Source organism: Schistocerca gregaria, chromosome 8 (genome assembly GCF_023897955.1).
Source record: "Schistocerca gregaria isolate iqSchGreg1 chromosome 8, iqSchGreg1.2, whole genome shotgun sequence".
Taxonomy (NCBI): Eukaryota; Metazoa; Arthropoda; class Insecta; order Orthoptera; family Acrididae; genus Schistocerca; species Schistocerca gregaria.
In genome coordinates, this window is record NC_064927.1 from 410,660,910 (window position 1) to 410,673,733 (window position 12,824).

The window sequence follows — 12,824 nt, forward strand, 5'->3', positions numbered from 1 at the left end:
GAGAGAGAGAGAGAGAGAGAGATGGGGGGCGGGAGGGGGGGGGGGGGGGGGACAGTGTGATGGATAATAGGGCAAACAAATAATAGTCATCACAGAGAATGAAACTACCAACTTGTTACTCATTCTATTTTTGATAAACCTGAGTATGTACTTAATATTTTACTCAACTGTGTTTCTTTTTTCCCCAAGGTTGCGACTTCTAGCCCTACTAATTGTTCCTTTTTTACCAAATGAAAGAGGGACTTCAAGCACTTTTTCACATGAAGTGTTCTAACAAAGTTTTAAATAGTATGTCTGTCAGCGTTCTCAATACGACTAAACAGTGGTGAAATCCTCAACATAAGACAGAATCCTCAACATATTAGGGGACCAGCCAACTACCTAACTGCCGATTAAAAGGTGCATAGTTGAAGTCCAGGGCACATTCATTCAAAAGAAATTTTTTTTATTCAACACATACAGCAATGAATTATTTGATTAATGTGCTGAAGCTGAAAGGGTGTGAGAGCTATGGAGGTTTGGCATTAGCAATTGAGAAGGTGCTTATTCATGAACGATTAGAAAAAAGGTAGTTAAATTAGAAGGCACCAAGGCCAAAGCAAAAACAATTCTTATTGTTGGTCCATCTTCGGATGTACCGTATTTACTCGAATCTAAGCCGCACTCGAATCGAAGCCGCACCTGAAAAATGAGACTCGAAATAAAGGGGAAAAAAAATTTCCGAATCTGAGCCGCACCTGAAATTTGAGACTCGAAATTCAATGGGAGAGAAAAGTTTGAGGCCTCACCTCCAAATCAAAACAAAGTTGGTTCATTGTAATATGAGACACAATTTAGGTCGAATGAATGACGATACCGCTACAGTAGTTTGGTTCGAGTCGTAAGCTTAGCAGTTAAGCTTTACCAGGTAGCCATTGCTATGCGTCAGGTGCTCCGTCCATATTTATACGGGTACTCTTCCTTTTTCACGTGCTTCGTCTGGTTTGAATTGTTTGCTTATTTTTCTTTGATCTGATAAGTGCCGTTCTCTTTGTTATAGGTGTTTATGTCACTCTAAGCTGAAAATTCATTATTGTATTGTGTCATGCATTGTTTGTCGCATTCTGATAATGAGTGTTTACGACCTGTTGCCGCTCATGGCATGTCTTGCTTTTGTGCACTCTACCACCGCTTACAATTAAAAAAAATAAATAAATAAAAAATAAAGAGAGAGAGAGAGAGAGAGAGAGAGAGAGAGAGAGAGAGGACTCGTCTCATTAGGGAAACAATGACAAGATATTGCTATTTGTTGTTACTTACACAGCTGCTTTCTTTGATAATGATCAACAAGAACCAAATAATAGACTTGGATCTATCATACGCAGTCTATTATTTGGTTCTTGTTGATCATTATCAAAGAAAGCAGCTGTGTAAGTAACAACAAATAGCAATATCTTGTCATTGTTTCCCTAATGAGACGAGTCCTCTCTCTCTCTCTCTCTCTCTCTCTCTCTCTCTCTCTCTTTATTTTTTATTTATTTATTTTTTTTAATTGTAAGCGGTGGTAGTGTGCACAAAAGCAAGCCATGCCCCAAGCAGAGACAGGCCTTAAACACGCACTATCAGACTGCGACAAACAATGCATGACACAGTAAAGTAATGCTTTTTCAGCTTAGAGCGACGTAAACACCAACAACAAAGAATCACTCTATTGTCACTAAACAGCAAATTCAGTTCAAATTAGAATCATACAAAGCTGGAAGATTTTGTATACAAACAGCTCGAGAAACGCAATATCGTACACTATGCATGTATGGTAGATAGCTATACAGCACTGGTCATGGTACAGTTATATTTATGGCAACTTCTTCTGGCACACATGTAACACATTGTGATCATGTCTAATAATTTATTTTTCATTACCACATGCAGATGGGCACTATACAAAGGGCTAAAGAGAGCACAGAATGCAAGAAGCTAAGATAATTTTACCAATGACATGATGTAAGGACACCAACTGCCTTACCTGAAGTCTGCCACGACCTGCAGGCGGATGCGAAGCACAGTGCGTGTGATGGGCTGGAGGTTTGCCACCAGGTCGACCATCGGGAATTCCTCTGCACAGCGCTTCACAATGTGTCCCATTTTGCTGTGCCTCAAAAGAATACCTACAATGACACAACTATGCAGTACACTGCAGTTCTCAATCTTGTGACAATATTAATAAAATCATCTGTGAACAGCCAGAGGTAGACTCTTATTTCAATAACTTTTGCTCTTGCTCGTCAGGCACCAGCATCCTCAGAAATTGCTACTATAGTAATTAATATCAAGATGTTTACCTCTGACTAGGAAAATAAGTCAAAATATTTTTAGAAAATAGAAGACAAATGTTTGTGGAAAGTTTTTAATAAAAGTAAGAAACGGATTAGAGAAACATCTGACACACATTTGAATGATGCTCGAAATATTGGTAGCAATAAAAACACTGAAGCAAAAATATAGTTATCATTGCTCTGCAAAATCACATGATTAAGTATTTAAAATCATAAGAAAAGAACCTTAGCAACTGGAATGCTCATATGTTAATGCATTTAAAGAGCAAAAAACAAAGATGCATTAATTTACCAAACGAGAAAGTGCTGGTAGATAGACACAATAAAAAACACACGAACACACACACAAATTTCAAGCTTTCGCAACCCAAGGTTGCTTCATCAGGAAAGAGGGAACGAGAGGGAAATACGAAAGGATGTGGGTTTTAAGGGAGAGGGTAAGGAGTCATCCCAATCCCGGGAGCGGAAAGACTTACCTTCGGGGGAAAAGTCAGGCGCGCACAAACGCACACACACGCGCACACACATTCATCTGCACCTATACAAAGACAGGCAGACATATGTAAATGCAAAGAGGTTGGGCAGAGATGTCAGTCGAGGCGGAAGTACAGAGGCAAAGATGTTGTTGAATGACAGGTGATGTACGAGGGGTGGCAACTTGAAATTAGCAGGGATTGAGGCCTGGTGGGTAACGGGAAGAGAGAATATATTGAAAGGCAAGCTCCCATCTCTGGAGTTCTGATAGGTTGGTGTCAGTGGGAAGTATCCAGATAACCCGGACGGTAGAACATAGTGCCAAGATATCCTGGCCGTGCACCAAGGCACGTTTAGCCACAGGGTGATCCTCATTACCAACAAACACTGCCTGTGTCCGTTCATATGAATTGACAGTTTTTTGCTGGTCATTCCCACACAGAAGGCTTCACAGTGTAGGCATGTCAGTTGGTAAATCACATGGGTGCTTTCACACGTGGCTCTGCCTTTGATCGTGTACACCTTCCTGGCTACAGGACTGGAATAGGTGGTGGTGGGAGGGTGCATGGGACAGGTTTTACACTAGAAGACACTCTTGGTGGAGTGGGGAGGATTTCATGAAGGATGGATCTCATTTCAGGGCAGGATTTGAGGAAGTCGTATCCCTGCTGGAGAGCCACATTCAGAGTCTGATCCAGTCCCGGAAAGTATCCTGTCACAAGTGGGGCACTTTTGGGGTGGTTCTGTGGGAGGTTCTGGGTTTGAGGGGATGAGAAAGTGGGTCTGTTTATTTGCTTCTGTACCAGGTCAGGAGGGTAGTTGCGGGATGCAAAATCTGTTTTCAGGTTATTGGTGTAATAGCTCAGGGATTCAGGACTGGAGCACATTTGTTTGCCATGAAGACCTAAGCTGTAGGAAAGGGACCGTTTGATATGGAATGGGTGGCAGCTGTCATAATGGAGGTACTGTTGCTTGTTGATGGGTTTGATGTGGACTGATGTGTGAAGCTGGCCGTTGGACAGATGGAGGTCAACGTCGAGGAAAGTGGCATGGGATTTGGAGTAGGACCAGGTGAATCTGATGGAACCAAAGGAGTTGAGGTTGGAGAAGAAATTCTGGAGTTCTTCTTCACTGTGAGTGCAGATCATGAAGATGTCATCAATAAATCTGTACCAAACTTTGGGTTGGCAGGCCTGGGTAACCAAGAAGGCTACCTCTAAGCGACCCAATAAATAGGTTGGTGTACGAGGGGGCCATCCTAGTACCCATGGCTGTTCCCTTTAATTGTTGGTATGTCTGGCCTTCAAAAGTGAAGAAGTTGTGGGTCAGGATGAAGCTGGCTAAGGTGACGAAAGAGGTTTTAGGTAGTGTGGCAGGTGATCGGCGTGAAAGGAAGTGCTCCATCGCAGCAAGGCCCTGGACGTGCGGGATATTTGTGTATAAGGAAGTAGCATCAATGGTTACGAGGATGGTTTCTGGGGGTAACAGAGTGGGTAAGGATTTCAGGCGTTCGAGAAAGTGGTTGGTGTCTTTGATGAAGGATGGGAGACTGCATGTAATGGGTTGAAGGTGTTGATCTAGGTAGGCAGAGATACGTTCTGTGGGGGCTTGGTAACCAGCTACAATGGTGCGGCCCAGATGTTTGGGTTTGTGAATTTTAGGAAGTAGGTAGAAGGTAGAAGGTAGGGGTGCGGGGTGTCGGTGGGGTCAGGAGGTTGATGGAGTCAGGTGAAAGGTTTTGTAGGGGGCCTAAGGTTCTGACAAGGGATCCTCCCCATCGCACCCCCCTCAGATTTAGTTATAAGTTGGCACACTGGATAGGCCTCGAAAAACTTAACACAGATCAATCGAGAAAACAGGAAGAAGTTATGTGGAACTATGAAAAAATAAGCAAAATATACAAACTGAGTAGTCCATGTGCAAGATAGGCAATATCATAGAGAGACTGAACTGAGGAGCGCTGTGGTTCCGTGGTTAGCGTGAGCAACTGCGGAACGAGAGGTCCAGGGTTCAAGACTTCTCTCGAGTGAAAAGTTTAATTTTTAATTTTCAGTTTATGTGACAAACTCTTATGTTTTCATCACTTTTTTGTTAGTGATTATCACATCCACAAGAAAACCTAAATCGGGCAAGGTAGAAGAATCTTTTTACCCATTTGCCAAGTGTACAAGTTAGGTGAGTCAACAACATATTCCTATCATGTGAAGCACATGCCACCACCAATGTCATATAGAATATATCAGATGTGTTTTCCTCTGGAGGAATCGGTTGACCTATGACCTTGCGATCCCATTGGAGAGGCACACCCTTTCGTCTACTAATCGCACGGTTTTGCGGTGCGGTCGCAAAACACGGACACTAAACTTATTACAGTGAACAGAGACATCAATGAACGAATGGACAGATCATAACTTTGCGAAAATAAAGAATTTAAACTTTTCACTCGAGGGAAGACTTGAACCAAGGACTTCTCGTTCCGCAGTTGCTCACGCTAACAATGGAGCCACGGCGCTCTGCAGTTCTGTCTCTCCATGATATTACCTATCTTGCGCATGGACTACTCAGTTTGTATATTTTGCTTATTTTTTTATAGTTTCACACAACTTCTTCCTGTTTTCTCGATTGATCTGTGTTCACGTTTTCAAGGCCTATCCGGTGTGCCAACTTATAACTAAATCTGAGGGAGGTGTGATGGGGAAGTTCCCTTGGGAGGATTTCTTGAAGCTCCGCCTGGACATCAGAAATGGGATTACCTTGGCAAACTTTGTATGTAGTGTTGTCTGAAAGCTGACGCAGTCCCTCAGCCACATACTCCCGATGATCAAGTACCACAGTCGTGGAACCCTTGTCAGCTGAAAGACTGACAATGGATCGGTCAGCCTTCAGATCACGGATAGCTTGGGCTTCAGCTGTGGTGATGTTGGGACTAGGATTAAGGTTTTTCAAGAAAGATTGAGAGGCGAGGCTGGAAGTGAGAAATTCCTGGAAGGTTTGGAGAGGGTGATTTTGAGGAAGAGGAGGTGGGTCCCGCTGTGACGGAGGACGGAACTGTTCCAGGCAGGGTTCAATTTGGATAGTTGTCTTGGGGAGTTGGATCATTAGGAGTAGGATTAGGATTACTTTTCTTCGTGGCAAAGTGATATTTCCAGCAAAGAGTACAAGTGAATGGACAATAAATCTTTGACGAGGGCTGTTTGGTTAAATCTGGGAGTAGGGTAGAAGGTGAGGCCTTTGGATAGGACAGAGGTTTCAGATTGGGAGAGAGGTTTGGAGGAAAGGTTAACTACTGAATTGGGGTGTTGTGGTTCCAGATTGTGTTGACTAGAATTTTGAGGTTTTGGGGGGAGTGGAACTGGAAGTGGGAGACTGAGTAGATGGGAGAGACTGGGTCTGTGTGAAATGAGAGGAGGTTGAGGTTTGTTGGAAAGGTTGTGGAGGGTGAGTGAGTTGCCTTTCTGGAGGGGGGAAACCAGGAGATTGGATAGTTTTTTGAGGTGGAGGGTAGCATGCTGTTCTAATATGCGGTTGGCCTGTACGAGGATGCTCTGGACAGACAGTGTGGATGTGAGAGAGGAAAGATTGAGGACAGATTGAGGACTTTGATTAGGGATAGGAGTTGACAGGTGTGTTCATTGGCTGAGCTGATGGGTAGGTGAAGGATTAGGCGGGTGAGGGCTATGGATTTTTTCGGTTTGCAACTGGTATAGGAACTGATGGAAAGAAGGGTTACAGCCAGAGATGGGAACTTTAAGTGTGAGGTCATTGGGGGTAATGCCAAATGACAGAGAAGCCTGAGTAAATAAAATATGGGAGCGTAATTGGCTAGGGCGAAGGCATGTTTGTGGAGGGAATGTAAATAAAAGTTAATGGGGTCGTTGTGGGGATGTGAGGGTGGCATGGTATTAGAAGGTGGAAAGTTTAACATGAGGCTAAAGTGAAAATAAAAATATGTGGGGAGAGATAAAGGTGAACTAGAAAGCAACTGGAGTTCTGGTGCTCCCCCCCCTAAAGGAAGTCTTTCCGCTCCCGGGATTGGGATGACTCCTTACCCTCTCCCTTAAAACCCACATCCTTTCGTATTTCCCTCTCGTGCCCTCTTTCCTGATGAAGCAACCTTGGGTTGCGAAAGCTTGAAATTTGTGTGTGTGTTTGTGTGTTTTTTATTGTGTCTATCTACCAGCACTTTCTCGTTTGGTAAATTAATGCATCTTTGTTTTTTGCTCTTTAAATGCATTAACATATGAGCATACCAGTTGCTAAGGTTCTTTTTTTATGATTTTAAATATTTAATCACGTGATTTTGCAGAGCAATGATAACTATATTTTTGCTTCAGTGTTTTTATTGCCACCAAGATTTCGAGCATCATTCAAATGTGTGTCAGATGTTTCTCTAATCTGTTTCTTACTTTTATTAAAAACTTTCCAAGCTCTCAAAAAGGGCAGTGTCCAGGCATCTCTGAGTGAACCAAAGCAATGTCAATCGGACATGGGGGAGATACAGAGAGACAGGAACTATTGATGACCTGCCTCGCTTACATTGCCAAGGGGCTACTACTGCAGTGGATGACCACTATCTAAGGATTATGACTCGGAGGAATCCTGACAGCAACACCTCATGTTGAATAATGTTTTTCATGCAGCCGCAGGACATTGTGTTATGACTCGAACTGTGCGCAATAGGGTGCATGATGTGCAACTTCACTCCTTATATCCATGGCGAGGTCCACCTTTGCAACCCAACACAATGCAGTGTGGTGCAGATGGGCCAAACAACATGCTGAATGGATCACTCAGGATTGGCATCATGGTCTCTTCACTGATGAGTGTCGCACATGCGTTCAACCAGACAATCGTCGGAGATGTGTTTGGAGGCAACCCGGTCAGGCGGAATGCCTTAGACACACAGTTCAGTGAGTGCAGCAAGGTGGAGGTTCCCTGGTGTTTTGGGGTGGCATTATGTGGGGCCAACGTACGCCGCTGGTGGTCACAGATGGCACTATAATGGCTGTATGATACTTGATTGCCATCCTCCAACCGATAGTGCAACCATATCTCCTTTCTGCAAAAGAATCTATTACCTCATCAAAATTCGTCAAATGTTTTGCTAAATGAAAAATCGAAATGTTGTTATCTAATACTGAAAAAACTGTTAACACAAATAATACCCACGACTGGTGTGGTTTGTCGATCTGATGACGTCTATTTTGTAACTGTCTGCTATACTTGACTCTGAGCACTATGGGACTTAACATCGATGATCACCACTCCCCTAGAACGTAGGACTACTTAAACCTAACTAACCTAAAGACATCACACAACACCCAGTCATCAAGAGGAGAAGAAAATCCCTGTCCCCGCTGGAAATCGAAAACTGTCTGCTAAATAAAACAAAATAGGCCTTTCTAGTATGGCAGCAATTTTGTAACACACACCAAATAAATGAGACTGTTTTGGCACAAATGGCCATTTTATTAACATGAGAGAATATTAAAACTTCCTGGCAGATTAAAACTGTGTGCCAGACCGAGACTCGAACTCGGGACCTTTGCCTTTCGCGGGCTAGGTCCCGAGTTCGAGTCTCGGTCTGGCACACTGTTTTAATCTGCCAGGAAGTTTCATATCAGCACACACTCCGCTGTAGAGTGAAAATTTCATTCTAACGACAGAATATAATTCACGAAGTACCACTATCAAATGCCTATAGGCCTATTACAAGCAAAAATCTGTACTTTTGGAAATAGTTTCACATTTCATTCATACACACCAATTTCTAAAGCATGTAATCAAAAAGTAGTACTCCGAAATTTTTATATAAATTTGGAATTGTCTTATTCTTCCATAATTTGTATTATGTCCCCGTTTCTTCTTCTTCCTCGTTCTAACAAACAATCTTGTCATCACCAAATCTGTAGCTATTCCAGCCATAGTCAAAATTTGTTCGCCGATTAACTTCACTAACCCTGCCGGAATCACAGGTTTAGTTATACTGCGATTACTTTCCAGTTAGGTGTTGTTATGTGTTCGTACAACACGTTTTTCGCGTTACTTCCAGATAGAACTCAAGCGGCTGCTAGCCGGGGACTGTACTACTTGTCCTTACTAGTGCGGCGATCTGGTCAAAAATTTTCTGTCAAAATTTCATTTTCTTGGATACACCAAGAAGATAATACATAATCTCTCTCACCTGTTATTCCTGTCAGTTGTTTATTTCCATTCTGGTAGCCTGAATCTATGGATTTGCTAGTAATTATAACAACGCTGTTGTTGTTGTTGTTGTTGTTGTTGTTGTTGTGGTCTTCAGTCCTGAGACTGGTTTGATGCAGCTCTCCATGCTACTCTAACCTGTGCAAGCTTCTTCATCTCCCAGTACCTACTGCAACCTACATCTATCTGAATCTGCTTAGTGTAGTCATCTCTTGGTCTCCTCCTACAATTTTTACCCTCCACGCTGCCCTCCAATACTAAATTGGTGATCCCTTGATGCCTCAGAACATGTCCTACCAACTGATCCCTTCTTCTGGTCAAGTTCTGCCACAAATTTCTCTTCTCCCCAATCCTATTCAATACCTCCTCATTAGTTACATGATCTATCCACCTTATCTTCAGCACTATTCTGTAGCACCACATTTCGAAAGCTTCTATTCTCTTCTTGTCCAAACTATTTATCGTCTACATTTCACTTCCATACATGGCTACACTCCCTACAAATACTTTCAGAAACGACTTCCTGACACTTAAATCTATACTCGATGTTAAATTTCTCTTCTTCAGAAACGCTTTCCTTGCCATTGCCACTCTACATTTTATATCCTCTCTACTTCGACCATCATCAGTTATTTTGCTCCCCAAATAGCAAAACTCCTTTACTACTTTAAGTGTCTCATTTCGTAATCTAATTCACTCAGCATCACCCAACTTAATTCGACTACATTCCACTATCCTTGTTTTGCTTTTGTTGATGTTCATCTTATATCCTCCTTTCAAGACACTGTCCATTCTGTTCAACTGCTCTTCCAAGTCCTTTGCTGTCTCTGACAGCATTACGATGTCATTGGGGAACCTCAAAGTTTTTATTTCTTCTCCATGGATTTTAATACCTACTCCAAATTTTTATTTTGTTTCCTTCACTGCTTGCTCAATATACAGATTGAATAGCATCGGGGAGAGGCTACAATCCTGTCTCACTCCCTTCCCAACCACTGCTTCCCTCCCTTCCCAACCACTGCTGCCCTTTGATGTCCCTCGACTCTTATAACTGCCATCTGTTTCTGTACAAATTCTAAACAGCCTTTCGCTCCCTGTATTTTACCCCTGCCACCTTCAGAATTTGAAAGAGAGTATTCCAGTCAACATTGCCAAAATCTTTCTCTAAGTCTACAAATGCTAGAAACATAGGTTTGCCCTTACTTAATCTAGCTTCTAAGATAAGTCGTAGGGTCAGTATTGCCTCGCGTGTTCCAACATTTCTACGAAATCCAAACGGATCTTACCCAGGGTCGGCTTCCACCAGTTTTTCCATTAGTCTGTAAAGAATTCGCGTTTGTATTTTGCAGCTGTGACTTATTAAACTGATAGTTTCACATCTGTTAACACCTGCTTTCTTTGGGATTGGCATTATTACATTCTTCTTGAAGTCTGAGGGAATTTCACCTGTCTCATACATCTTGCTCACCAGATGGTAGAATTTTGTCAGGACTGGCTCTCCCAAGGCTGTCAGTAGTTCCAATGGAATGTTGTCTACTCCGGGGGCCTTGTTTCAACTCAGGTCTTTCATTGCTCTGTCGAACTCTTCACGCAGTATCATATCTCCCATTTCATCTTCATCTGCATCCTCTTCCATTTCCATAATATTGTCCTCAAGTACATCACCCTTGTATAGACCCTCTATATACTCCTTCCACCTTTCTGCTTTCCCTTCTTTGCTTAGAACTGGGTTTCCATCTGAGCTCTTGATGTTCATACCAGTGGTTCTCTTATCTCCAAAGGTGTCTCTAATTTTCCTTATCATTTGTAAACCCAGTCAACCACATAATCGGACAGTGATTGGCATTCATCCGTTCCGCTTTACTCTGCTCAGCTCGTATAGCCCCATCCCTTTTGTCTGCGGGGCTTCTCCTGACAGAGGCATCATGTACACTATACATGCATTCAAAAATCAACTTATGCTTCATTAAGAAATCAACTTAAAATGTGTTCAAAAATGTTCAAAAACCAACAGGGGAAGCGTTTCAAAATCATATAAATAATCGATAGACCAACGTGCGCTGGATGGTAGGCGCTTTATGAAATAAGTTTTTTTCCTCAAGAATATGAATTTGGTGCCCCCTTTTCACGGAAGCATCTAGCTGCTTGCTGAGACTGCTTACACAGCCAACAGTCATATTCCTGTAGCCAGAAACAGGAGACTCTACTACTCAAATGCTACTCAACTGCACTTGCGCATGAGCCTGCTCGTAACTGCTAAAATGAATTTAATGTAAACAGTTGTGACTTCACGCTCATCGGAGGCAATTTGTTGTTACGAGGCATTGCATAGTCTTCCTAAGGCCTTTGACACATTTTGCAGTTGGCAGACGCTTGCATGAGCAATGTGTGTCATTGTTGTATATGATTGATTTCATTTGCAATTTAAGCTATTTTCGTTTTTTTCCTCTCGTTTATGTTTTATTGTTGAAGTATTATTCTGCAGTAGCGGGTTACAGTAATGCCCTTTGTTAAGAGTATCGGTTACTACCAGTCAAAATTACAAAAATTTAACTGAAAACTAAAACAATGAAAAATTCCCGAAATTCTAAAAGAATCCTGGGTTTTTTCCGTTTTTCTCCTGGATGAAAAAATTCCTGGGTTTTTCCCGGATCGTATACACCCTGATTAAATTACTCTCATACAAGCTAGATGGCGTGTTCACATACTTCCTTTCTTTAGAAACATATGAAACTAGAGTACGGCATTTCTTGAAGCCATAAAGAGAATTGTGGACAGCCTTTCCTTTACTGGAAGTAAGCTCCACAGCAATCGCACATGTTTTTCTCCATAGTCCTGACAAAAAGAAAGATTTTTCTTCCAAACTGTTATACCAGGAAAATACTGATAAACCAATTGTCTGCCATCACATTTGGACCTGACTGATAAATAGGTTAACAGAGTCGCAGAACATCATTTGAGTGTTTGTTGCTTACATTTTACGATCCCTGGTAGAAACCTAGCACTCAGATAATGTGCCCTGGAGATATCCGTATAACAATGGCAGCTGAAGGGGCATGGAAATCTCCACTTTCCTGTACAAGTGTCATTTATTGCTTACTGTACACACTGTTGGGTAAAGTCTGAACTATTTGCTAGCAAAGCGTGGAGTAGGAAAAGTGTAGATGTTAGTGTCAGTATATTTGACCACTTATATGATCATGATTGCTGTGAAATCTGCAGCTATTCGAAGGTGATCTTATGCGCCAGGAGTCAACGCACACGATGGTGCACCACTGGCAAGGTGCTTTGTGCAACAATAATATGTTTCACGATTTATTTGCAGCTTCATTATTGGATGTATCGAGCAATACAAGAGAATGATAACAGTGATAATACTAGTGATCGTGGCTGCGAGCTTGGGCTCCACATGTCAACTAAACACTGGAAACAAATAACCAAAAAATTTTAAACACTGGAAACAGCCACACATGTTAGTGAGCGACGGTGATGCTAGTAGTGACAGTGAGGTAGGTGTTCGTTTACATGGAATGGATTCAAGCAATGGCTATACTAAGGACAATCCAGTCACACATTTGGAAGCTTTTGTAGATCAGCCAGGCCTTACACTTGTTCCCCATGATCCATGTACTATTTCAGAGATTGCAACTTGCTTTTTTTGGTAACAAATTGATATTTTCGTAAAATAATATAATCTATAGAATTTATGTAAGTATAAAACAACACCCATGACACTAAAGTAGATAGACATTTCTGTTGTTGAAATGAAATGATTTTTTGTGATCATACTCATAAAGGGATAATTTAGAAAGAAAAGTTATCTGGAATACT

At 42.0% G+C, this 12,824-nt stretch overlaps 1 protein-coding gene across 1 annotated transcript in view; it reads right to left on the reverse strand.

The window, feature by feature from the left end:
• Positions 1–12,824, reverse strand: part of LOC126284092 (activating signal cointegrator 1 complex subunit 3) — a 223,304-nt gene that overhangs the window by 99,093 nt on the left and 111,387 nt on the right. Inside the window, exon 22 of the mRNA XM_049982741.1 lies at positions 2,006–2,147. Coding sequence (XP_049838698.1) covers positions 2,006–2,147 — 142 coding nt within the window. The remainder of the gene's footprint in view (positions 1–2,005; positions 2,148–12,824) is intronic.